Below are 27,998 nucleotides of genomic sequence, written 5' to 3' on the forward strand. Positions count from 1 at the left end.
CTCAGTGAGTCAGAAGTTTGCATACACTCAATTAGTATTTGGTAGCATTGCCTTCAAATTGTTTAACTTGGGTCAAACGTTTTGGGTAGCCTTCCACAAGTTTCCCACAATAAGTTGGGTGAATTTTGGCCCATTCCTCCTGGTGTAACCGAGTCAGGTTTGTAGGCATCCTTGCTCGCACACACTTTTTCAGTTCTGTCCACACATTTTCTATAGGATTGAGGTCAGGGCTTTGTGATGGCCATTCCAATACCTTGACTTTGTTGTCCTTAAGCCATTTTGCCACAACTTTGGAAGTATGCTTGGGGTCATTGTCCATTTGGAAGACCCATTTGCGACCAAGCTTTAACTTCCTGACTGATGTCTTGAGATGTTGCTTCAATATATCCACATAATTTTCCTGCCTCATGATGCCATCTATTTTGTGAAGTGCACCCCCACAACATGATGCTGCTACCCCCATGCTTCACAGTTGGGATGGTGTTCTTCGGCTTGCAAGCATCCCCCTTTTCCCTCCAAACATAACGATGGTCATTATGGCCAAACAGTTCTATTTTTGTTTCATCAGACTAGAGGACATTTCTCAAAAAAGTACAATCTTTGTCCCCATGTGCAGTTGAAAACCGTAGCCTGGCTTTTTTATGGCGGTTTTGGAACAGTGACTTCTTCCTTGCTTAGCAGCCTTTCAGGTCATGTCAATATAGGACTCGTTTTACTGTGGAAAAATATAATTTTGTACCCGTTTCCTCCAGCATCTTCACAAGGTCCTTTGCTGTTGTTCTGCGATTGATATACACTTTCGCACCAAAGTACGCTCATCTCTAGGAGACAGAACACGTCTCCTTCCTGAGCGGTATGACGGCTGCGTGGTCCCATGGTGTTCATACTTGCGTACTATTGTTAGTACAGATGAACGTGGTACCTTCATGCGTTTGGAAATTGCTCCCAAGGATGAACCAGACTTGTTGAGGTCTACAATTTCTTTTCTGAGGTCTTGGCTGATTTCTTTTGATTTTCCCATGATGTCAAGCAAAGAGGCACTGAGTTTGAAGGTAGGCCTTGAAATACATCTACAGGTACACCTCCAATTGACTCAAATTATGTCAATTAGCCTATCAGAAGCTTCTAACGCCATGACATCATTTTCTGGAATTTCTCACACTGTTTAAAGGCACAGTCAATTTAATGTATGTAAACTTCTGACCCACTGGAATTGTGATACAGTGAATTATAAGTGAAATAATCTGTCTGTAAACAAAATTACTTGTGTCATGCACAAAGTAGATGTCCTAACCGACTTGCCAAAACTATAGTTTGTTAACAAGAAATTTGTGGAGTGGTTGAAAAATGAGTTTTAATGACTCTAACCGAAGTGTATGTAAACTGTATATATATAAATATACACACAGTACCAGTCAAAAGTTTACACACCTACTCATTCTTTACTTTTTACTATTTTCTACATTGTAGAATAATAGTGAAGACAAAACTATGAAATAACACACAGGGAATCATGTAGTAACCAAGAAAGTGTTAAACACTTCAAAGTAGCAACCCTTTGACTTTAACCTTTATTTAACGAGGCAAGTCAGTTCAGAACAAATTCTTATTCACAATGATGGCCTACACCAGCCAAACCCGGACAACGCTGGGCCAATTGTGCGCCACCCTATGGGACTCCCAATCATGGCCGGTTGTGATACAGCCTGAATTCGAACCAGGGTGTCTGTAGTGAAGCCTCTAGCACTGAGATGCAGTGCCTTAGACCGCTGCGCCACTTGATGATTGGCAAGAGTGTGTAATGCTTTCTCTCAACCACTTTCATGAGGAATGCTTTTCCAGCAGTCTTGAAGGAGTTCCGACATATGCTGAGCACTTGTTGGCTGCTTTTCCTTCACTCTGCGGTCCAACTCATCCCAAACCATCTCAATTGGGTTGAGGTCGGGTGATTGTGGAGGCCAGGTCATATGATGCAGCACTTCATCACTCTCCTTCTTGGTCAAATTGTCCTTACACAGCCTGGAGGTGTGTTGGGTCATTGTCCTGTTGAAAAACAAATGATAGTCCCATTTAAGTACAAACCAGATGGGATGGCGTATCGCTGCAGAATGCTGTGGTAGCCATGCTGGTTAAGTGTGCCTTGAATTCTAAATAAATCACAGTGTCACCAGCAAAGCACCCCCACACCATCACATCTCCTCAATGCTTCACGGTGGGAACCACACATGCGGAGATCATCCGTTCACCTACTCTGCGCCTCACAAAGACACGGCGGTTGGAAGCAAAAATCTCAAATTTGGACTCATCAGACCAAAAGACAGATTTCCACCGGTCTAATCTCCATTACTTGTGTTTCTTGGCCCAATCAAGTCTCTTCTTATTATTGGTGTCCTTTAGTAGTTGTTTCTTTGCAGCAATTCGACCATGAAGGCCTGATTCACGCAGTCTCCTCTGAACAGTTGATGTTGAGATTAGAGTTCGACCGATTAATCGGAAAGGCCGATTAATTAGGGTCGATTTAAAGTTTTCATAACAATCGGAAATCGGTAATTTTGGAAGCCGATTATTATTTAATTTTTTTACACCTTTATTTAACTAGGCAAGTCAGTTAAGAACACATTCTTATTTTCAATGACGGCCTAGGAACGGTGGGTTAACTGCCTTGTTCAGGGGCAGAACGACAGATTTTTACCTTGTCAGCTCAGGGATTCAATCTTGCAACCTTACGGTTAACTAGTCCAACGCTCTAACCACCTGCCTCACGAGGAGCCCGCCTGTTACGCGAATGCAGTAAGAAGCCAACGTAAGTTGCTAGCTAGCATTAAACTTATCTTATAAAAAACAATCAATCAATCATAATCACTAGTTATAACTACACATGGTTGATGATATTACTAGTTTATCTAGCGTGTCCTGTGTCGCATATAATCAATGCAGTGCGCATTCGCGAAAAAGGACTGTCGTTGCTCCAACGTGTACCTAACCATAAACATCAATGCCTTTCTTAAAATCAATACACAGAAGTATATATTTTTAAACCTGCATATTTAGCTAAAAGAAATCCAGGTTAGCAGGCAATATTAACCAGGTGAAATTGTGTCACATCTTGCGTTCATTGCACGCAGAGTCAGAGTATATGCAACAGTTTGGGCCGCCTGGCTCATTGCGAACTAATTTGCCGGAATTTTACGTAATTGTGACATAACATTGAAGGTTGTGCAATGTAACAGGAATATTTAGATTTATGGATGCCACCCGTTAGATAAAATACGGAACCGTTCCGTATTTCACTGAAAGAATAAACGTTTTGTTTTCGAGATGATAGTTTCCGGATTCGACCATATTAATGACCTAAGGCTCGTATTTCTGTGTGCTATTATGTATAATTAAGTCTATGATTTGATAGAGCAGTTTGACTGAGCGGTGGTAGGCACCAGCAGGCTCGTAAGCATTCATTCAAACAGCACTTTCGTGCGTTTTGCCAGCAGCTCTTCGCAATGCTTCAAGCATTGCGCTGTTTATGACTTCAAGCCTATCAACTCCCGAGATTAGGCTGGTGTAACCGATGTGAAATGGCTAGATAGTTAGCGGTGTGCGCGCTAATAGCGTTTCAAACGTCACTCGCTCTGAGACTTGGAGTAGTTATTCCCCTTGCTCTGCATGGGTAACGCTGCTTCAAGGGTGGCTGTTGTCGATGTGTTCCTGGTTCGAGCCCAGGTAGCGGCGAGGAGAGGGATGGAAGCTATACTGTTACACTGGCAATACTAAAGTGCCTATAAGAACATCCAATAGTCAAAGGTATATGAAATACAAATCGTATAGAGAGAAATAGTCCTATAATTCCTATAATAACTACAACCTAAAACTTCTTACCTGGGAATATTGAAGACTCATGTTAAAAGGAACCACCAGCTTTCATATGTTCTCATGTTCTGAGCAAGGAACTTAAACGTTAGCTTTCTTACATGGCACATATTGCACTTTTACTTTCTCCTCCAACACTTTGTTTTTGCATTATTTAAACCAAATTGAACATGTTTCATTATTTATTTGAGGCTAAAGTGATTTTATTGATGTATTATATTAAGTTAAAATAAGTGTTCATTCAGTATTGTTGTAATTGTCATTATTACAAATCGGCCGATTAATCGGTATCGGCTTTTTTTGGTCCTCCAAGAATCGGTATTGGCGTTGAAAAATCATAATCGGTCGACCTCTAGTTGAGATGTGTCTGTTACTGCATTTATTTGGGCTGCAATTTCTGAGGCTGGTAACTCTAATAAACTTATCCTCTGCAGCAGAGGTAACTCTGGGTATTCCTTTCCTGTGGCGTTTCTCATGAGAGCCAGTTTCATCATAGAGCTTGATGTTTTTTGCGCCTGCACTTGAAGAAACTTTCAAAGCTTGAAATTTTCCGGATTGACTGACCTTCATGTCTTAAAGTAATGATGGACTGTCGTTTCTCTTTGCTTATTTGAGTTGTTTTGCCATATTATGGACTAGTTTTTTTTTTAACCAAATAGGGATATCTTCTGTATACCACCCCTACCTTGTCACAACACAACTGATTGGCTCAAATGCATTAAGAAGGAAAGAAATTCCACAAATTAACTTTTAACAAGGCACACCTGTTAATTGAAATGTATTCCAGGTGACTACCTCATGCAGCTGGTTGAGAGAATACAAAAAGTGTGCAAAGCTGTCAAGGCAAAGGGTGGCTACTTTGAAGAATCTCAAATATAAAATATATTTGGCATCAAACCATGTGTTTGATGTATTTGATACCATTCCACCGATTCCGCTACAGCCATTACCACAAGCCCGTCCTCCCCAATTAAGGTGTCACCAACCTCCTGTGATGTGAACGCCGCATAACATATGAGGCGAAGCGACGTAACTACCAATGGTTGCGTGCCACGTCATCGACTGACAAATTGCTATATAACCCTGGTCCCCCAACAGTACACATTGTTATTGTAGCCCTGTACAAACACACCTCATTCAGCTCATTGAGGGCTTGATGATTAGTTGCCCATTTTATATCAGGTGTGCTTGTCCAGGGTTACAATGAAAATGTGCACTGTTAGGGGTACTCGAGGACCAGGATTAGGAAACACTGGCTTAGCTTATACTTTAAATACCTATCCAGGTGTAGTACGATGTGTCAGGCGTCAGCAACGTCTAAGCATAGGAACGCATCTATGTGATTAGCTGATACAGAAAATACCCATCCAGGCTTTGTGATATCTGGCATGCTGCAGCAACACCTGGGTAGAGGAACGCGCCTCGAGTCTGAAGGCTTAACATTTCTGAAAGCACTGGGTTTAAGTTGCCTTTTGTGTAATCATCAGCTTACTTTTGTCTGACTAGTTGAATTCAGACGAGCAGCTTTAGCCATGTCCATTTAAATTGCAATTAATTTGAGTATGTTCAACAATTTATTAGCATGGCTACACTGAAAATGTATGTTGCATCAAAAGCTTGGGGCTAAGTAGTGCATACCAATATGGTATAGATTTTGGTAGCTTATCAATCTAATGTAAAATTATAGACACAAGTCATATCTTCATAATAGGCTGGTGTTTGTCACACCATAATGATATTTTAGGAGTGAAAAGATAGGAATACCAGTAAGTTTAGTAACAAGCCTTATGACAGCAGTGTACATTTATTTTTAAGAAACATTTCAAACAGAGACTATCCACAAAAAACATACCCTGATCCAACTTTTTTTTTTTTACAGTTCTGAAAAACAAAGTGGATGCCTTTTCATTATTCTTGATACTCTGTCCGCTACGTCGCTTTCCTCTCAACAAGCACACAATGTCAGATGTCACAACATGCACACCTCAATGTCACCTATGGTACAGACTTTTATATTTTGATAATATTAATACAAAAACACAATACACTAACAAAATATGGCACTACAATATGGTACACTGTACATTAACACTTGATTTCACAGATCTTTTATTGATGTTGCAGAATGCTGTATAATTTCCAAAGATGACAAAAATTGAAAATGTACTTCATGTTTGCTCTTGTTGGATGTTCAAAACCTAGTCCTGTGGTCATCCTAGGAAAAGAGTAGAGACTCCTGGATAGATTGGAGGAAAAAGCAAACCGCTGGTCAGCCACAGACAACCTAACAGCTTGGAAGCAGTGGGGGAAAAAACTCAAATGGACTGGAATAAGTTAGAAATAAAAGGAATTCTAATACATAAGAGAACCTTGGAGTGGCCAATCTTCTGCAAGCTAACTACTACACTAGAAAAGCTTTAGCAGCAATGTACAGATAAACCTCTTGTTTACGTGTAGAATTTCTGTTGGATGTGTAAACTTTTCTTCAGAAATTAACTTAAAAATCGAGTGAGTATGTTATATATGTAAGAATTTCCACTAAACTGAAGACTTTTCCTTAGTTCTCTGGAATCCGTTTGGCATACTTTCACCATAATCATACTTTCACCATAACCATAATTTACAGGCACTACCTAGTAAGAGGCATTCAAGCAGCAGTTTCATATCTCAAAGGATTTGGAGCAGAATGAAAATGCCAGGGACACAATATTTCCCAATTGTCTAGTTTTATTTATTTTTTGCCCAACAAAATGTATACAATAAGTAAAAGCCTGGAACTTTGTGGATAAACAGAACATGCCTTTTACCAGTATGCTAAAACTTTATAAAGTAAGATTACATACAGCATTTAATCAAAGTGGATACACCAATAACAGAATGTATTATTTGCAATGAAGTTACATTACATCTAAATCAACCCTTAGGTTGGTATCCAGCAGAGAGGAAACGATTACAATAGAGAAATGAAAAATACCCCCCCCCCCCATAAAAAACAACATTCATTGGTCATTTCTTAAGTCATCTCAGGAACATCGTTTGCCTCGGTCTCCCACTTCTCCAAAAAGTCCTGCAGGTTCAAGTTGAAAGTATCAATACCTTTACCAGACAGATGAACCCCGTCTGGCCTGTACAGGCCTGCGTCTGAGTAACACGTGATGTTTTCATGGGTCAGAGCGGTGCCACCTAGCTCAGCGATGATGGCGTGAGCTTTTCTGTTGATGGCGGCTCTAACATTGTCCACTGCTTCGCTGTCCTCCGTTTGCCTCCAGGACATCCGGGGCAAGATGTCGGACCAGACCAACCGGCATTGTGGGAAAATGCTCCTCGTGGAGGTCAGGTCCTTCTTCACAGACGACATAAGGGCTTCAGGGCTTTGGGTACCCAGATCGTTCCCACCCAGGTGCAGGATGACCACGTCCGGTTTGGGCCACTTGATCTTCAGCTGGTCTAACTGGGGCAGCAGCTGGGCCCACGTCATGCCCTGTGTGCCCTTCCACCACACCCGCACACTGCTGGGGTCCATGCCCAACTGCATGCCAATCTCAGGCGACTTGGCCCTCATCTCTGCCCAATATATAAGCGAGTGTCCACAGATCCACACATTCCTAGGCTCAGTGTTGGCAAAGGTAACTTTGGGAACTTTTCCTGTAAAAACGCAATAATGAGACAGGGTAAATGTATGGGTTAGCTTCACAGGGGCTCTGCTAGGTTGACGTTACTGCGAGGATTGACCTGTGCTCCAGCTCTTGGGTCTCTGCAGGCTGGCTGTTTTTCTTCCACCTTTGGCCCAGAACTGACGGAGCTGACACTCAAGACTACGTCCTCAAGCAGTTAGTTAACTTAGTCTCGTGCTATAACAGAGCTCTCCTAATGAACTGAGGTATGAGAAATATTTGACACTAAAGACACCTTACACACTAACTGACCTAGCTTGATCTTGTTTGTATAGTACTACCAGACCACACCCTCATGCAGGCCGTAGCTAGTAGTCAGATTGACAACGTTTATCCCTGTTTTGGTGTGAAAACAACACTAACAAGTCCCCTATTCATGTAAAATTCTCCCTAGCAGTAGAGATCCCCTAATCAAGAAACATACAGTAATTCTAAAAAAGTCCTAAAAGTATTGAAGCCTTCCTAAAGCTCCTCTAATCCCTGTTTCTGTACTACACAAGCAAAAATGCAATTCAACAGCTGAAGACCTATTGATGCAAAGTCTGCTAAAATACTTACCTTTAGCTGTTGGAGAAAACATGACATGTTAAAGCTAGCTAACATTACTATCTGTATTTAGAGCATCTCCTGTCCAGATTAAAGGAACACGGGAGTCTATGTCGGTCTATTGTTTCTGTTATTATTAGTTTGTCTGTGCAAAAGCACTTGAAGACCACCATGTTCATAAATTGTATTGCATGCACAGAGGGCAATACATGTTTTCATCAAAATATTGTATTGCATGCACAGTGGAAGATAAATATATATATATTTTTTTAAATGCTTCTATGTGAGCATAAACCAAGCATGGGCACTTCCATACTAGGACATACTTGCATTACACAATTTTAAGACGAGCACTAAACTGGTCAATTGTTACAAGGATAGGGCTTTCAAAGCAAATAAACAGGCATTGATGTGGTCTTCCAAGACACAAGGCTATGCTTTGTGAAGCAATGTGGTAGACATAAAATAAAATGTTACTTAAACTTCCTGAGCGAGACCAAGCCATAACACAATAATAAAAATGTAATATTTACATTACAGAAAATATCATAGCTAAAGCAATCCAAGATATCACTTAAACGTGATTAACTATGGCTGTAATAAGAGCAAGTAAAACTGAAGTGAAGACTCAAACTTACCTATGTTTCCTCCATAGCCGTCTCTTGACACCTTATGGTATCATCTCATCTCATCCTATACTTTAATTTGTGTTTAGTGCCAGGTATGTACAGCTCTTGACTTGTTCTGGCATCACCTAATCTTAACCTAAGCTACAATTTGTGGCTGGCCATATTGCCACGTTTCAACCTTACTCTAAGGGTTATCTGGTACCTGTTGTGTTTATCCTAGTGTCACGAGTATCGTTCTTCCTCTCCTGATTCTTCCGTCTCATCCGCAGGTTAAACTGCTCCAGCTACAAAACAGTGACAAATTGAGACACACACAAAGTCTATCCAATGTAAATACAGTCAATTCCTAAATTAAGCAGATTGGGACTGACTTGCCAACGTGCACTAAAACCAGAACATGAAATTATCAGAAGCAATTGAATAGAATTGGGACTACAAAAATTCTGTACACCCTGCACTTTTCCCAAGAGTACTTATGTTGTGTGTAATTGTAAATTCCTGATAACTGTCCTATACTGTTGGCCTATACTGTAATTCAAATGTAAACAGCACCAAGGACTGAAGGTGCGGCTTGTATATCATACACAAATGTAACACAATCAGACAGGTAAAATGTTTCCTAACTTCTACACACGGAATGAAAAAAAACACAACATACCCTTTTCTTCTGTTTGGCCTTGATATCGTCTTCTGTCACTGGTGGACCCCGAGTCTCTGGTGATTGAGGGGGAGGAGAGGGCCGTCCACCTGCAGAATCAGGGCTTTGTGTTTTGATCTGGAGAGGTATGGTGATATTTTGTCTTGGTGAATCCTGCTGTGCACCAGACACACTTTTGACTGTTTCAATCACCTTGAGGCATCTAGACTGGTTGGTGACTTGGAGGATTTGACTCAAGACATCCCTTGTAGGATTTGATATAGTCACTTGATTCAATATATTCAATTGTTGTGTGAACTGAGTCTTTGCAAACGGTATCATGGGGGAACTAGGCTGCCCATAATAAGTGGAGGAGGGCAAGGCAGTGAGTAGGTCAGGGGATTGTCCCATAGGTGAAGTAAAAGTACACACCCCGGCTGCTTGTTGACCAGCTGGAACATCAGGTGTGTTTGTCATGGATGAAACCGGGGAAATCTGTTCAGGGGGACCTGAGGAACCGGGTGGCAGTGATGAGAGATAGTTGGTACTACAACCCTTGCTAGGCCAACTCTTAGGCGCGATGGGCTGGGTCTTCTCAGGACAGTTCCACTGTGTGGTGGAATAGGAGGTGCCAGGCTGTGAGGAGGGTGTGGGGGGCAAGACGCTCACAGTCCTGGTGAGGCTCTGCATCTGCCTGGCCCTCTCTAAGGCCGCCTCCTCTTCCGGGTCAAGGAACCCTCCATGTTCCGAGGTGTCTTGGGGGCTGAGGTACACCTCCCGCTGGGAAGACCTGAATGGCGAAGCTGACCGGAAGCTTTTGGAATCAGAGTCGTCGGTGGTGCGGTGCCGATCTCCCCGCCTAGATGAGTGCTTCGTCTCTCTCTCTGAGGATTCGGATGAGTGTTTAGATGACTTTGTCCCGTAGAGGCGCTCCTGGGTCCTGTCTGCAAGCTTGGTGACCTCTGAGGTGTCCAGATTCAAGCCGATGACCTGGAGCAGGCTCTTGATCTTGTCGAAGTGCTGCGTCTTTTCCCGACTCTCCTGCTGCCTGGTCTCCTCCACCGGGACTCTGGCTGAGCAGGACCTCTTGTTATCCCTGTACCTGTCTGACCGCCCAGGTTTCTCACAGTGCTCCTTCTCAGCCGCTGCAGGGGCTTTACCCCCATAGAGGAAGTCCTCTTCTTCCACACGTTCAGGTTCTCTCAATAGCTGGCTGTGGGACATCATTCCAAGAATTCCGGGAAAGCCACCACCTTCCTGGATTGCTCTCTCGTGAGGCAGCAGCCAGTCTTCGTTTCTGGAGTTATCATAGTCGTCGGAGTTCTTCACTCGCTCACTGATGAAGCCCCTGCGTGGGCACTCTGGCTCTTCCTCTGTACAGGGCTCATCTCTGTACTGATCTTCATCCCTACGGTCAAGCAACTCGCAATAAGGCTTTTGAAGTATGTAACTATCTTCCTGAATACCAGCAATCTCCTCTTGAGACTCCTTGACCATAGCTGACAGCAGACCGGCATCCACACCTTTGTTGAGGGTGTTGAGGAAACGGGCGAGCTGGGTGTTCAGGTTAGGGTTCTTTTCCTGAGACTCTCGAATGGGAGGTTGATTTGAAGAATGAGGGTCAAGAGGTGTTTGGCGAACTGGATAAGGTTGCGACGGGTGCTCTCTAGAAGTCTGCTCATATGGATCATACTTGGCAGATAAGTCAGGAACAGGATGCCCAGCAAGTGAACGTTCATAATAGGACTTCTGACTGGATGTTTGGGTGTAGGGTGGTTGGGCAGAGTGTGGTTTATAGGGCGTCTCAACGTCATAACCGTATTGTTCCACAAGCCTTTGATCAAGAGGTTGAGCTTTAGGGAGTTCAGTCTGGAGAGAATAAACAAAACATTTATAATTGGACTTTCCCCCATTTCATACAAATGATTTGATTTGACAAATTGCTCACCATGCTGATGATTTAATATGTTTCTTTTACCGATATATGATAACTATAAAAAGCACCGGCACGGTGGAATATTCCGATGGAATATAACCAGCTCTTATAAATTCTTGAGAGTGAACAAACGATTATCTACATGAATGAAACGTTTAAAAATGACAACTGACCTGCATTGAGAAAAGTGGACCTGCGACATGGTCTGATCGTTTCTTCAGAATGGACTTGGGTTTGATGTCAGTGGGTGGTTTAGGTTGTGTAGGAAGCTCTGCCATTCCATGATTGTAGTCAAAGCAGGTCTTCTCCATAGGCTTCACTTCTGAGAAGAAATTGGGAACTCCACCATGTTTCTCCATGGCAACTATGGCTCTCTTGCGGTATATCAACTCATTGAGCTCCTCTAGTTCCTTCTTCTTTCTTTCTAGCTCATTGTTCATTCTATCTGGAGATCTACTTACTGAGCTTGAACCATTCTTGGACCTCCTCTGACTGGTTCCATCTCGCTCCTTGCTGCGGCTCCTTGTTGAGGAAGTCCTCTTTTTGCTGCCGCTCCTGTGGTTGTAATCTTTTCTCTCCAGACTGTGGCTTCGTCTCCTGTTCATCTCCCTGTCCCGGCTCCTGCTGCGACTGCGCCTGTACTTGCATCTACCACCCCGCTCTTTGCGCTCCATGCTCGTGCTCCGCCTTTTCTTCACCCGGCCAAACTGGTCTAGGCTGGGGCTCCTGCGTCCGTATCTCCGCTGGCTGCTGTCGGAGTCCTTGCCACCAGATCCAGAGCCAGCAGGTTTTGACTGCAGAATTTTTATGACAGATTTCATCTTGATTGACTTCTCCGAGGCAGGTTTGTCGTTGCTGGTGCACAAAAGAATGAGGGAAATGACTTCGAGCACATCTCTTAACCCTCTGGAGTCTAAGCGGGTGGGGGTGTGGGGGGGTCCTACTATGCTAACATATGGAATTGTTTATTAAAGATGGTCATACCAAGGATAATTTAGCTATTTGATTGAGTTTTAGGACCCCTTTAGGTATCAAAAATATATATTTTAAAGAAATGGATAAATTGAATTTGGCCTTACTGCTATTAGCCCATGGAAACACATTATAAGCTTCATACATGGATAAACTGATAGTCCCCCCAAAAAATCTAAAAGGATGTTTGTTCTGAAGTGTCTATCCTATATCTGATATTGCTGATTCAAATAATTAAACCTTTAAAAAAAAAACTTGGGGTCCTGAGGATCGAGTTTGGGAAACACTGATTTAACCCCTTATTTTAGGCACTAAACTAACTACATATATACTTCCATTATTTTTTTTAACTGGTACCTGGCTACCTTCAGACTAGTCTTGTGAGCATCCTAGAGCAAAACAACTGACATAAGTGTTCGTGAGAGACTCACCTTTCCACAGAGGTGCCATATTAGTGTGTAGCCCAAACGGTTCAGACATAGTCCCGTGACGCTTTTGGGGGTCGTAGAGCAAAACGGAGAACACCATCATGTTTGTGAGAGTCATCGTTCCATAGAGGAGTCAATAGTTTGCGGGCCAAACCGTTCGGACGCTACAGACGTTTGTATGAGAAGACCGATTTTCGGGATGCCTCATGGTCTGACAAACTTCGCTCTAGCTCTGCCATCTTTCACTGCAGATGCGGAAGGGCCACATCGGCGGATGCAGTGGATTGAGACGCATCCCATGCAAAAAACTTCAACTGTGTGGAGGAAACTTAAACTGACGGATTTTGATAGGGATTTTTTTATTATTATGCTATTTCTATTTCCACAGGGGCTAGGACATCGACTCTAGGGGATACATTTTTAGATTCCAGGGTACTTGTGGCTGTGCCAACAAATGACATCCAAAATCATCACACAATGATACTTTACCTTGACTTCATGTTGGAACCAATACTACTGCTAATTACAATCAAACTCACGTGGGATCATCATCTTTGTTCTCTACTTTGACACCTGTGCCCTTGATGAGGTCATTTGGGTCTCTCATCAGTTTGATGGTCATCTTCTTCTGTAATAGACAATAATAGGAAATAGACAATTTAATACAACATAGACAGCCACATGTCTATCCCTTAAGTGGATATGACATGCCCCAAAGTCACTGGCCTTTGTTCCATCATAAACCAACCTTTTCTTTTGCCGCCACGCCCCTTAGCTTGGGCACTGCGGTAAGAACAGGGGTAAGAACACTGTCGATAAGGCGTTTGATCCTAATCGCTTGGTTGTCTCCTTCAGCGGTTTCAAGCTAGGAGAAAATTGAAAGAGTTAAAGAAAAACATAAAAATAACAAAAAAATTAATAGAATAAAAATGTGAGCAAGACAAAGGAGCTGATTGTTGACTACAGGAAAAGGAGGGCCGAACAGGCCCCCATTAACATCGATGGGGCTGTAGTGGAGCGGGTCGAGAGTTTCAAGTTCCTTGGTGTCAAAATCACCAACAAACTATCATGGTCCAAACACACCAAGACAGTCGTGAAGAGGTCAGGAGACTAAAAAGATTTGGCATGGGTCCCCAGATCCTCAAAAAGTTATACAGCTGCACCATCGAGAGCATCCTGACCGGTTGCATCACTGCCTGGTATGGCAACTGCTCGGCATTCGACTGTAAGGCGCTACACAGCAAGCGGTAGTGGAGTGCCAAGTCTAGGTCCAAAAGGCTCCTTAAAAACTTCTACACCCAAACCATAAGACTGCTGAACAATTAATCAAATGGCCACCTGGACTATTTACATTGACTCCCCACCCCCTTTGTTTTTACACTGCTGCTACTCGCTGTTTATTATCTATGCATAGTAATTTTACCCGTACCTACATGTACAAATTACATCGACTAACCTGTACCTCCGCACATTGACTCGGTACCGGTACCCCCTGTATATAGCCTCGTTATTGTTATTTTGTGTTACTTTTATTTTATTTAGTAAATATTTTCTCTTATTTAGTAAATATTTTCTATAACTCTATTTCTTGAACTGCATTGTTGGTTAATTACTTGTAAGAAAGCATTTCACGGTAAAGTCTACACCTGTTGTATTCGGCACAAGTGACAAATAAAATTTGATTTGAAATAGCTAGTTGGATGTACCATGCCTTCAGAAAGTATTCACACCCCTTGACATATTTCACATTTTGTTGTTTTACAAGGTGAGATTAAAATGGATTTAATGGTCTTTTTTTTTTTTTACAACGATCTACATAAAATACTCTAATGTCAGAATGGAAGAAAAAACTTCAACATTTGTATAAGACCAATGAAAATGAAAACACTAATATACAATATATCAAAGTATGTGGACACCCCTTCAAATTAGTGGATTCGGCTATTTCAGCCACGCCCATTGCTGACGGGTGTATAAAATTGAGCATACAGCCATGCAATCTCCATAGACAAACACTGGCAGAAGAATGACCTTACTGAAGAGCTCAGTGACTTTCAATGTGGCACTGTCATAAGATACCACCTTTCCAACAAGTCAGTTCGTCAAATTTATTCCCTGCTGGAGCTGCCCTGGTCAACTAAGTTTTGTTATTGTGAATTGCAACACTCTCTACCGAGTTCCAAACCAGATTGGGAATTTAGCCAGGACACCGGGGTTAACACCCCTACTCTTACGATAAGTGCCATGGGATCTTTAGTGACCACAGAGAGTCAGGACACCTGTTTAACTTCCCATCCGAAAGACAGCATCCTACACAGGGCAATGTCCCCAATAACTGCCCTGGGGCATTGGGATATATGTTTTTATTTTTTTTAGACCAGAGGAAAGGGTGCCTCCTACTGGCCCTCCAACATCACTTTGAGCAGCATCTGGTCTCCCATCCAGCGGCTGACCAGGACCAACCCTGCTTAGCTTCAGAAGCAAGCCAGCAGTGGGATGCAGGGTGGTATGCTGCTGGCAAATGGAACACAAATTAAATGTGTGGGGGACAGAGATGAGGTAGTCATTCAAAAATTATGTTAAACACTATTACTGCATACAGAATGAGTCCATGTAACTTATTATGAGCCTTTCTAAGCAAATGTTTACTCCTGAAATTATTTAGGCTTACCATAACAAAGGGGTTGAATACTTATTGACTCAAGACATTTCAGCTTTTCATTTATAATTCATTTGTAACATTTTCAAAAAACATAATTCCACTTTGACATTATGGGGTATTGTCTGTAGGCCAGTGACAAAACATCTCAATTTAATCCATTTTAAATTCAGGCTGTAACACAACAAAATGTGGAAGGGGTGTGAACACTTACTGAAGGCACTGAATACCAATTGATATTAATCAATCACAGCACCATAGAGACTCACCGAAATGACACTGAACTTCACCTTCTCCGAGATGTCCAATTTCTTCTCCTCCATGACCTCGGTAAGATGGAAGAACAGCAGCTGGTGGCTGTGATGGCACTTAATGGTCCCAGACAGATCCCCAGCTTGCACCACCTCACCCTAGAGGGGAAAACACTTCACTTAGACATGCTGTGCAAAGAATATTAAGGCATTTTTTATAAAAATTCCATTACATAAAACATCCCATCTCTCTTCAGTGTGTAAAGTTGTCATACATCAAGTGGAAAAACCTAGCCAGACTCCGACTTAATGGCATCCTGTACCGAATTCTAAAAGTGATCTTACGGTTCTGCGTTGCTCTGTTGACTCCTCAAACGTCTCTGAGAGAATCTCCACGTTGATGGCACGCTCCTCCTTAGTCTCACGGTTGGTGGAGATGTGAAAGTGAACCTTGTCTCCGTCAAACATGGTGGCTTCAGTCAGAACGTCAGCTGCTCCAAACAATAGCTGCTTCTGTGTGCCACCCACCAATGCCTCCAAAAGGCCCTGCTCCTGGAAGGAAAATTAGATAACACATTCTAAAATACATGATTTGACCACCCAAACTTCTCCCAACATGAACAGGACAATAATGTTTGATTTGTACATTCTTTCAGTACCACACGTACCTGCTGCTTTTTGGAGACCTTAATGACCGTTCCTGCATGCTGCACAGTGCTAATGTCCTCAAACACCACAGTCCTCTGGAGCAGCACCTCCTCCACTGGGGCCACTGGCTTCCACTAGAGACACAGTAAAAAGGACATTACTGGGTATGTCACAGATGAGAGTACTCCACTCTGAATGACAGGAGATTTTCCACCAGTTGGCACCTATCATAATTTGCACTGAACTGTGCCCCACCTTGTCTTTTCCTGCAGGGTCTTCAACTATCTTCTCCATGGTTTCTTCCAGTGTCACTGAGCACTCTTTCAGCTTCCTTACTCTGATGGCCTTCTCCTTATTTTTGATCTAATGAAAACAAATGACATTATGTTAACGTCAAATGTATAAATCAATCAACAAATAATTTCAACAACATTGCTATACTTAGGATCAGAACCTGCACATAGAGGGTCCTAACATCACTCCCAGGTACAAACTGATCATCATTCAGTGTCAACAAACTCAATTTGCCAAAAAGACACTATACTCACTGTGACAACTGTAAAGTCCACCTCATCCATAATGGTGAACTCAGTTAGACTCATGTTCTCGGTGGTTTCAAAGGGCAGGTTGTTCTGGTTCGCTGCCATGATGGTACCAGAACCACCCTTTACGCTCTTTATAACACCCTGGTGGAGAGTAGAAAAAAATATATCAACAGCTAGCTACAGTAGGGATGGCCAACTCTGGTCCCATAGAGCCGCTATGTGTGCAGTATTTTGTTCCAGCCCAGCTCCAACACACTTGATTTAAAGGGATTCTCTGTTACTTTTGTATACTTTTCAGCCAGTAGTTCTGAAAGTAGCGCTTGAACCAAAAGTGGTCCCTGAAAATTGCCTACTACGTCACATATGTGCACCATGTCATTGCACTCGCGCTGCTGTGGGTGCATCATGTGCATCTTGCTAGCTGTCACTCATATGGTGAGAGGCTGAAGCTCATTAGTTGAACTCGAATTTCTAGGGGGCTGGCCCACGTGGGGGAAAATGGCACATAACAGCTTCCAAAAAAACTAGGGATTTTGTGGCTAATTGAGGTGAGACAGTAATTCTGCTCATAGATTATGCATGTAGGAACTACACATTGACACAGCCAACCCAATGTGGGAGGTTTAAAAAATACTTAGTCACCAAAGTACTGGAGCATGTCTTAAAAAAAATTGTGGTGTCAATTGAAGATCTTGAATATATTATTATTTGACTCCGGTGTGGTCATACTGAGCTGAATAAAATGGCATAGAGCTCTACAGGACCAAAGTTTGTCAGAATTTGTAACCAAAATGAAGGTGTAAAAATAAAGGTATGCCACTCAGACTTTAGACTCACCACCTCCCTCTTCTCTTCAGTGATCTTAAAAGTCTGTGGTGTCTGTGGCCGAATATTAGTGGCTCTAATTTTTTGGGTAACTATGTCGGTCAACAAGTTGAACGTCACATGGTCCCCTTGCAACAGAGTGATGGTGTAGTCCTTCTCCGAGTAAAGCAGTGCTCTTGACATGCCGTCGATGTTGGCCTCAATTTGGCCAGGTTTCGGCTTTGCACCAGGCTGTGTGGGTGCACATAATTATGTTAATACCAACAAGGACATATTTAAATGAGAAGCCAAATACTAGTCATAACAAGCCAAGCATATAATCAGGTTACCTTACAATAAACATCTAGTTATGGCAGTGATTAGAACTTTAATAAAGTTATGACTGAATACTTTTCCCCCCTGTGTACTGCAGAGTTCTATCACCTGCTGCTCCAGGATAACATTGCAGACAAAACCTTCAATAATGGTGGAGTCAATCTCCTCAGTCCCCCCTGGAGGTACAGACACATCAGTGGCACACTCCCCGGCCTGGGTTTACAATACAAAGAGGGGGAAAAAACAAGACCCATTATTTAAAATACAATGAAAACTAATGGTTCATAAACTTCTGAAAATGTCTGTTAAACTATATATAGCGAAACATGTCAAAAGTGACCCACCTTCTCCTTGTAGGCTGTAAAATGCACCCTGACCCCAGGTATCATGTTCTTGGGGACTCCGAGAAAAGCATCAAAAGTGAAGGAATATTTATTGAGATCGTCTCTTTCGATGAAGCCATAAGTTGGCTGTGGGGGGGAGAGCAAAACTTGAGAATGCAATGTTTACTAGTGGAGATGAAGAACCTTCCCTTCAAGCTGGATTCTCAGCTTTTGGACTTACCCCTATGAATGAGATGACCCCCTTGAATCTTCCAGGTGGAGGAGGCCTATGATTTATAAGTGTTGAGAGGAAAAAATAAATGCGTCATGTATAAGCAGGACTTTCTGAACAGCTAATCTCATGTATGGAAGATCAAACTACTGTATGCAATCAAACACTAAATCGCAAAGTGATGATGACATCCAAATTGTTGACATAATTATCATTACTTGTCATTGTAGCTCTTTTTCTGTCCTGCTTTTTTCTCCTTCTTTGAGTCTTTGGTCTTCTGTTCATCAGTCTGGGGTGGATCAAGCTGAAGAACCTCAGAGCCCCAGCAGAGTCCCCACACATCAGGAACTACAGTCGTCTCAGTCGGAGGGGAGGCTGTTGTCAGGACGGGCTGTTGTAGGGAAGAGAAACGAAGCCTGTGAGAAGTTGAGGCTCAGCAGCACATACATTTAATTAAAATTATATCATAGAGATGACAGGACAGAACAGACACAGTGGCACTTACCCACAATGGTGGATGAACAGCATAAGGGTTGGCCTAAAGGAGGCAGACTTGATGTTAGGGATTACTTTTTCATTCATGAAGAACAAACTAATTGTTCTTGATTGGCCATTTAAACCATGTCATGTTACTATAACACACACAAAAAAATTGTACACGTTTAAATTAAGAATTTACAATATGCACAAGGCACAACAAGTTGTCTTTATAAGATTACCTCGCTTTGCCAGAGTGAAGGAAAGACAGGGTTGTCCACCAGAGGCGGAACCATGGGCGGCATATCTAGGGGAGGAATACCAGGGGGCAGGATACCCGGGGGCATTGGTCCGGGTCCATTGCACATCATCGGATCATATGGTTCGGGCATACCTGGACCATACCTGAATCCTGGTCCATCCATCGGTGGCCCATCTAAACATCCATCCATGGGGCCACCTGGACCCATTGGTCCATATCCATCCATGGGGACACCTGGACCCATTGGTCCATAGCCTGTCCCATATCCGTGATAATCAGGTGGCATGGGGCCGTGCATCATTGGATCTCCCATAAAGTTAGGATGTGGACCTGGGCCACCGTGAAAAGGATCAAAAGATCCAGGTGGCCCACACCAACCTGGACCCATGTCAAATGGATCAGGCACCCTTGAGCCCATATCAAATGGAGGAGGTCCATTGCCTTTTCCACGCTTCCGACCACCACCTCGTCCCATTTCGAAAAATTTAACGAAAGCTGCTCGCAAGCTTACGTTAGCAGTAACAACTCTTCAAATGGGGAAGCGAACGTTCAAATGCTGGCTAGATTACCATACTATATATATATGAAGGTACATGTATTCACTATTGCGTATTCACAGTTTGTGGTTTAATAAGTACGTCTGGTTATATACTATAACATCCTACGTTAGCGAGCTAGCTTGCTTCATTACCTCACACTAGACATCAGCGAACTTGTTGCGGATATTATGACTGTGGAGACATGACATATATCCGGTGTAGATAGAGCCAAATCAGAGAGGCGAAAGTTTTTCACTAGATAACGCAGTCAAAATGGTTATATGGTAAACATTTATGAAAACAAAAATGTGCTTTTTGGTCTAAATGTTGGGTTAGGCATAAGGCTAGGAGTATGGTTAAGGTTTGGTTTAAAATCAGATTTTAATTAGGTAAATTGTAGAAATGGGCGGGGTGTATGGCTTTGTGAACTAGTGACGACCAACGCGAAGCGAGATGATTTATACCATTGAGATCGTATTTAATTTATAGAGGGTGCTATGTCATATAAAACCTAAAAGTTCCAGAATAGCGTGAAAATGGCAACCATAGTACGCAACGATATTCACGTAATAAGGAATTCAGCATAAGGAAAGCCAACCATCAGATTTTTTGGTGTACGGAAATAACAAAACATGCCGAAAAATTGCTGTGATGTACAATGAACATGTAATCAGGGAAGCCCTATTGTTTTTTCTAGGTAGTGAGGACACTAGGGAGCAGGCAATGTTGACAAGTAATCTTTATACATTGTTTACTTGGGTTAAAATGTAATTTACTAAAACAAGCAGACAAAAATAAAGTATTTGCTGTGAGCCAATGGGGTAACCTAGAAAACCACAGATTGCGTTACGCGGCCGGGGCGTTCTATTTATGGAACGCCATTTGGGTGGGTGACTCACCTTGCGTGTCAAAAGCTACAGGTCAAATAACATTATGGCCAATATTTGCAATCACAATTAAGTCGCGCGTGAAGCCAGCTATGGGTGCGTTCGTAAATTCGCTCTGGCTATCTACTCCGATTTCAGAGCACTTTAACCTGAGTGTGCCAGAGTGCAGAATAACTGATTAATTTTCAAACGCTCAACACCCGTTGAATATGGCCGGTGTCATCAAAAAAAAAAAAACGTAAATTGTTGCCAGCAATACAGTTCGTCACCAACGCTCTGGATAACATAAACAGCCTAACTAGCAGTTAGGAGTTAGGACGGGTAAAATGGTCAGAGTGCGGTGTTCTCTCATTTGTGTCTGGAAGAAGCTGGCCTACGTTAACCAATTATATTGGGTACTTGACTGCGGTTGTGAGGTCAGAAAGCTCGGATTAACCCTACTATGGAAGGCCAAGAGTTTCAAATCGTCTTGATTTGGACGCTTGTTACGGGCATTTTTACACCCGTTCAGTGTGCATTTACAGGTGATTATAACGCCCGTGTAGTGCCCGAAAGTACCACATTGTAGCCCCTCTCACCTCCATTTTTGTGAGTTTGACTTCCGGCCTGTTGCGATAAATCGCTTACTCAGGGAGGAGATTATTCTAAATATGGCTCAAATTGTTATTACATTTACAGAATGTAAACGCTACAGCAAGGCGTTGGTGAGAAAAATGGAGGAAGAAATTAAAACGACTTTTTCCACATAACAACTACAAAGCTGACGCTGGCTAGTTAGCTTATTTTCATTGAAATAGCATGGCGAGTTAGCTAGCTAGCAATAGTATTATGTCAAGCCTGTAACTAATGGTTGTTACGTTGTGGAACAGAGCAATAGTTCTTTGTACTTGTCATTTGGTTGAGACAAACATTAGTTTAGAACATAATTGATTACTTTGTGTATATTTGTTGTTGGCTTTGCTAGTTAGCAAGCTGAGATGTATTTGCTCAAATTGGCTAATTTAGCTATTAGCTAATGTTTTAGGAGAACAGGTTAGCTCCCTGTATAATCTAGACAAGAGAATGGGGAATAAGATCTGGCTGTTGCAGTGCCCAGACTAGGTGAGAGCCAACTGCCACAGAGATAAAGGTAAGATCTCTATCGTGACTAGCTATATTTCAAGGTTGAACCAATGCAATATGTATTTTATTGGCTTGCTAATAAGTGAGCTGCTTTTTCTGAAAATGACTCTAAAGCTACACCCTTAGAAAAAAAGGTGCAATCTAGAATTTCAAGTTATTCAGCTGTCCCCATAGGATAACTTTTTGAAGAACCCTTGTGGGTTCCAGGTAGAACCCTTTCCACAGAGGGTTCTACATGGAACCCAAAAAGGGTTCTACATGGTTAACCCATTTTTCTAAGAGTGTATCTAGTTGTTCTAATGCACTGTCCATGTTACAGCCACAACATGATGATCATGTAGTCAAGCATCTGAAGACTTGTGAGGAGGAGAAAAGCCTGCTTTGGATGAGCAAGGAAGAACAAGAACAGCTAGCTATATCAGATAAACATGTTCAGGAAAAGCAGGGAGAGAGCAAGCTAGTAGTAGTAACATTATTTGAAACCTCACATGCGCATGTATCTGTTATATTTAAGGAATAAGGCACCTCGGGGGTTTGTGGTAAGGGCTGTTCTTATGCACAACGCGGAGTGCCTGGATACAGCCCTTAGCCGTGGTATATTGGCCATACACCACAAACCCCTGAAGTGTCTTATTGCTATTAAAAACTGGTTACCAATGTAATTACGACAGTAAACAAGTAATATTGACTCATATCCGTGGTATATGGTCTGATATACCATAGCTTGTTATCTGTCTCATGCTGTACCGATCATCAACGTGAACAAGACTGAGTTCTTTTGAATTGACAACTGTTCTAAATTCTTGTTAGGTAGGCGTTGCTGTTCAGAATGACATGTTTATGACTGTCGATGTTCACAGGAATCTACAAATTCTATGTTGAACGAGCAACACAGATGGAGGGGGAGGAAAACAGACCGCTCCTTTCTACAACACCTTCAAGTCATACAATGTTTGTTACATCTGAAATAAATACAGAATTATTTTAGTTTATTCTGTTTGTTTTTTATGCTGGATGTAATTTAGGTTATAGTATAATGTATTGTTTTCAAACATTTTATTAAATATATATTCAGTCAACTCAATAATTTTATGTTCGCTAAAATAATGTATGTTTTGTACTGTTACTTTTTACATGCTGAAACAGTCTCATTAGTTTTGAGCTAGATTATGATTGGGGAAATGTCTACTACCCTTTTTTTAAATGTTGATGAATGAAATTAGCACCGTTACTAATAGTTTGTTGCTACTGTCTGGTGAGGAAGTGGGCAATATGGAATACATTGGAGGAGGATGGGAGAATTAATGAGAAATCAGAACTTGGACAATGTCAGGGAATAAGTAGGTAAATGTACAGCCTATCAATGACAAACGGTGCAGAGGTAGCCTTAAGATAACATTAGACATGTGCATGTTATGTACTGAACAGACGGCTAGTCAGCTTTTTTTCAAAACATTGGATTACCGACTTGAGTGGTGACGTCTCAGTTTGCACCGCATTTTCACATGGGCGTATATATACACTGAACAAAAATATAAATGCAACATGTAAAGTGTTGGTCTCATGTTTCATGAGCTGAAATAAAAGATCCCAAACATTTTCCATAAGCACAAGAAGCATATTTATCTCAAATGTTGTGCACCCTGGTCCTTCCTCTGCTGCCCCTGTAACAGTTTATAAATTAATTTTAAGAAAACATTTTAATTCAGCCTTTGTGGTTTGGAAAGTATAGTGACTATTATTGCTTTAGTTTATTCATCAAACAAATGGGGTTCTGGAAAAATAGGTACTTTTCGCAAAACTATCCCATCTGGTGGATGGAAAGATTCATAATGTATATATATTTATACACACACACACACACACACACTTGATACTTCAAAGAAGGAAAAATTATGGATAGCTAATTAAAATGGGGGAAAAATACCTTAATGAATTATGAAGCCTTTGTGCTTTTTTTTTTCAATACATAAATCAATGTGACGTTAGCTACCAAATAAGTTGTTTTCGGCAATTATCCAAAAACTACAAATACGCCATTCCTTACCTGAACAGGTATAATACACGCTTGTAAAATTGCCCATAAGCGTTCTAATCACCTGTAAATGCACACTGAACAGGTGTAAAAATTCATATTACAAGTGTTCAAATCGCCTGTAAACAGACACTGGACAGGTGGGGAAAAAATCACGTGTACAAAAAAGACATTTGACACTTGAAAAAAGCAAGTGAAAAATTATAATTACGTGTTCCGGGTAAGACGATTTGAAACTCTTGGGCTTGCATATACTCCTGGGCCAGAGCGTCCAGTGTGCTCTCTGAACGCTCCGAGAGCCGAAACGCTCTGAATTTACAAACACCCGGAGCGCACTCTGGCACTCCAGATTGAATTTACGAACACATCCATCATCACCAAGAAACGAATAAGTAATGTCGAAGTTTGAAAACATGAGACAGCGTTTTCAATTTTGCCAGCCAAGTACAACCACCTCAGGACAATCGGGTGGTTCAAAAGTAGGATTAATTCTTGTAGGAGCCAGGTCCAGCCAATCAGAATGAGTTTTCCCCACAAAAGGGCTTTATTACAGACAGAATTACTCCTCAGTTTCATCAGCTGTTTATTATGTCATTAACACTTAGCTCTATAAGAGCTTGAGGTAGTCACCTCATAGTATTTGGGAGTATGGCTAGACGGTACACTTTCTTTCTTAGCACATATCTAAGCTGCAGGCTAAGGTTACATCTAGACTTGGTTTCCTCTATCGTAATCGCTCCTCTTTCACCCCAGCTGCCAAACTAACCTTGATTCAGATGACCATCCTACCCATGCTAGATTACGGAGACGTAATTTATAGATCGGCAGGTAAGGGTGCTCTCGAGCGGCTAGATGTTCTTTACCATTCGGCCATCAGATTTGCCACCAATGCTCCTTATATGACACATCACTGCACTCTATACTCTTCTGTAAGCTGGTCACCGCAGTATACCTGTTGCAAGACCAACTGGTTGATGCTTATTTATAAAACTCTCTTAGCCCCCCCCCCCCTCATCCTCCACCCGTTCTGCTAAAGGTCCACAAAGCACACACATCCCTGGGTCGCTCGTCTTTTCAGTTCGCTGCTGCTAGCGAACGAGCTGCAACAAACACTCAAACTGGACAGTTCATCTCAATCATCGACACTTACTGACAGTTGTGGCTGCTTCGTGTGATGTATTGTTGTCTCTTTGTAATCGGAGCATCTGTAATTTAACATCACGAGCGGAACCTCTATCATTGTCCAGTCTTGCCACAACATTGTGAACTGCGGCACATTGAACCATATGATTGGTGTAGTTATGTAAGGTATCAGGGGGATTGGAGGCATGTTTAAAAGAAACGCCCCTCAAGATTAGAGTGGAGCTGAATGCAGAGCGAGATTGTTCTCTGCTGAGTTTATAAAACTGTTAAAAGAGCAGCATGGTTGCGCTAAAGTCGAATTAATCCACAGTTGCATTAGTACCATTGTTTGGTGATTGGCATTTAGGCAGTGACAACAAAAAAGCATCAGACAGACCTACAGTATGTTTTAGCAGAGAAGTTTGGTAGGGTGAATTTATTTGTAACTATGAAAATAATTTTGTCAAACAGATTGTGAACCTAAAAGTGTAAATTGGATTCTAGAGGGGAGACAATGAATATAACAATTAATTGGTTATGGTGTAGGGGCAGTTTTATGTAATCTTGTCTAGAGTAGATTTGATCTATTTACTTTATTTAGTCTGATCAGTGGAACAATTCTCATTCTTAACAATGGGCTACAATATAGGGTAATTGCTGTGCTTGTCAGCGAGAACACTACTGTTATTCCCCACACGTATTTTACTATTCCACTTATTCCAAATTTTGCCAGTGTAATCACACACATTTAAATCTCATATTAGCCTACTTGTGTCTTTGAAAATGAATGATATGAGGCTATGTATTATTGCAGCCATTACTGGACAATTTTGAAGAAGTCATACAAATAAGCATAGGATATTAAATGCTCCAGGAATCAAATATAATTTAACATTTTAGTATTGTGCACAAGCTAGGCAGAGATGGTAAGGGGACTCACAACTCATAAACACATATTTTGTCTATGTAGGCATAAGTAGTAAGTAGCCTTGGCTTATGCGAGCTGGAACGGCTCATAGGACAGGAGCCTACCTCCTGTTTCCGTAGCGTGAGGCAGCTTGATGTAAAGTAAACCCCCTGGACAGGACGCTAGTTTATCGCAGGGCCTCACCCCCAATCCATCTCTCCTTAGTAGACCTAAACTACCTGAATATTGATATTTATTTGATTTTTCATGAAGCTTGGGTGATTTTGAGAAATGATTGTTATAACAAGGACATTTTCAAACACCCAGCACTTGGGAAACATAAATCAGGGGTGGCCAACCCTTCTGGAGAGCAAGCAGAATTCTCTTCCAGTCCAATTTTGCCCGTGTCCCTATTTAATTTCATTACTGTCTGAATAAATTGTCAAACCAACATTTGTTTTAGCATTCTTAACATTTCTTCCCCCAAAAGTAACAAAGTCGTCAAATTTTGAGTGTTCATTTAATATTCTAAGCATCATAAATATGTAGAATTGCAGGAAATTAGCTTTAAAACAGTAACATTTTCCTGGGGGTCTAGGGATTGTGTAAGGGGGCAATGAATTCACATAGCAAATCTCACTCCAAGCTTTCTTCAAAAGTTGGCAGCCCTGCATTGGATTTGACTGAACTAGCTAGCTAACGATAGCAGCAGCCACGGTGGGGTGCGCGAGAATGGGCGGATTAGATTATGCGGAGTGTCATTATTGTAACTTTTATAACCTTTGGACCTGTCAGATTTCAATCATTCGGGAGACTGAATAATAGTCCAAAGGCGGCAAACGGGGAGAAGTCTGCGGGTAAATATGAGTGTTTACCTGATCACTGACCCTACCATCCAGCTGCTGAACAGGATAGGTACATTTACCCTATAATATCCATACAGGACACACATACACAGTGCTTGCTTTGTAAGTAGGATTGATGTGAATCCATCTTGTGATTAAACAGACTTATTGAAGGTTATTTTACTGACGAAAGATAATGGACTGTTTCCCTGTGTATATTAGGATAATCAAAGTGCCTTATGATCAGGAGAAGAGCATCTTCTTGAAGGTTCTGGGGGAAACATTCCCCCAGATGAATCCAAATGTAGTCATTTAAAACAGACAGGAGGTTGGTTCCCCTGCAGCTGGATGGCATGTGTCCAGCTGCAATCAAATCAGCTGGGCTAAGGAGGTCTGCCCTGTCTGTACTTAAGATTTAAGGTATTTGATAGCTTGTGTGTTAGGGAGAGGGAGGTAGATTGAGCTTTATGTCATAAATGCCAGAGGTAATGAATGGATTTAAAAAGAAACAGGGTTTCCCTCTGTGTACAAAAGTCATTAAGCATTTCAGTAACTAGTGTTTTCTTGTATTTTTATGTCAAAGGAAAGTTTAAGGGAGGAGACAACCTCAGAGGCAGAGACTCTGCCCATGGATAGGCCTACCTGTTGCTTCACCACAAGCTTCAGTGACACTAGAGGTTTGGAATGTTAAATGACCTTTTCCACTTTTCTCAACAAATTATAATCTGTCCACAAAAGTAATTCCACCTTCACATGCTAGTTGAAACTCTGAAATTTCCAACCTGTAAACTGGTTGTTTTCAGACCATATCTTGTATTTAGAGAGTTGGGCCAACTTTTTAGAATTTAGAATTTAATTCTAGACATTAAATTACATAGCATTGTTTAAATATTCCCAATTTATATTCGTTCAAATAAGCCTCACGTACCAAATCAGCAATAACTTTTTTGTCGACCAAATTCGACACACACATTGACCCCCCATATAAAAATTCCACACTTTCTACGGCAGCCATGTTAGTTCCTCAACATTAAATGGGAAGTTAGCATGGCTGTCGTAGAAAGTGAGGAATTTAGGTTGTTAAGAATGCACTGATATAAGTAGACGCAAGTGGCATTTCAACAACTTTGAAAAAAATAACGACTTAAAGGTAGACTCAGCTAAAATACATTGCCACGAGCAGCACCGCAGATATTGAGATGAGCAAGATGCCAGAAATGTCGCTCTCAGTCATCCACAGTATCGCTTCACGCTGTTCAAAGCGTGGTAGCCAGTGCACCAAAACTGGAGAAGTTAAGTCTCGGGCTTCAACGCTCTA

At 41.7% G+C, this 27,998-nt stretch overlaps 1 protein-coding gene and 1 long non-coding RNA gene across 3 annotated transcripts; one reads left to right on the forward strand and one right to left on the reverse strand.

Annotated features, from left to right (window-relative positions):
* Positions 1-5,628: 5,628 nt before the first annotated feature.
* Positions 5,629-21,190, reverse strand: LOC139562691 (uncharacterized). 2 transcript variants are annotated; one of them, XM_071380625.1, is made up of 18 exons: positions 19,204-21,190; positions 18,990-19,022; positions 18,703-18,875; positions 18,494-18,539; positions 18,274-18,399; positions 18,038-18,142; positions 17,627-17,845; positions 16,793-16,930; positions 16,500-16,607; positions 16,265-16,378; positions 15,942-16,148; positions 15,615-15,755; positions 13,435-13,551; positions 13,226-13,314; positions 11,460-12,141; positions 9,372-11,219; positions 8,916-8,997; positions 5,629-6,100 (listed from the first exon to the last, which is right to left on the reverse strand). In XM_071380625.1, exons 1-18 carry the CDS (start codon positions 19,696-19,698, stop codon positions 6,075-6,077), a joined length of 4,749 nt encoding a protein of 1,582 aa, XP_071236726.1. In that variant the 5' UTR covers positions 19,699-21,190; the 3' UTR covers positions 5,629-6,074. The 2 variants fall into 2 exon arrangements, with proteins under 2 accessions (XP_071236726.1, XP_071236725.1); XM_071380624.1 differs by lacking the exon at positions 5,629-6,100 and adding an exon at positions 6,574-7,509.
* LOC139562692 (uncharacterized) lies at positions 21,180-22,855 on the forward strand. The gene is made up of 2 exons (XR_011672430.1): positions 21,180-21,778; positions 22,632-22,855. It is a non-coding gene; the product is annotated as an uncharacterized lncRNA (long non-coding RNA).
* The last annotated feature ends 5,143 nt before the right edge of the window (positions 22,856-27,998 follow it).

Source organism: Salvelinus alpinus, chromosome 32 (assembly GCF_045679555.1).
Source record: "Salvelinus alpinus chromosome 32, SLU_Salpinus.1, whole genome shotgun sequence".
Taxonomy (NCBI): domain Eukaryota; kingdom Metazoa; phylum Chordata; class Actinopteri; order Salmoniformes; family Salmonidae; genus Salvelinus; species Salvelinus alpinus.

Coding starts and splice junctions, on each gene's coding strand:
- LOC139562691 (XM_071380624.1), bottom strand. CDS start 19,698: ATGGGACGAGGTGGTGGTCGGAAGCGTGGAAAAGGCAATGGACCTCCT. Junction 19,023..19,203: donor CTTCACTCTGGCAAAGCGAG/GTAATCTTATAA, acceptor TGCCTCCTTTAG/GCCAACCCTTATGCTGTTCA. Junction 17,846..18,037: donor ATGTTATCCTGGAGCAGCAG/GTGATAGAACTC, acceptor GCACCCACACAG/CCTGGTGCAAAGCCGAAACC.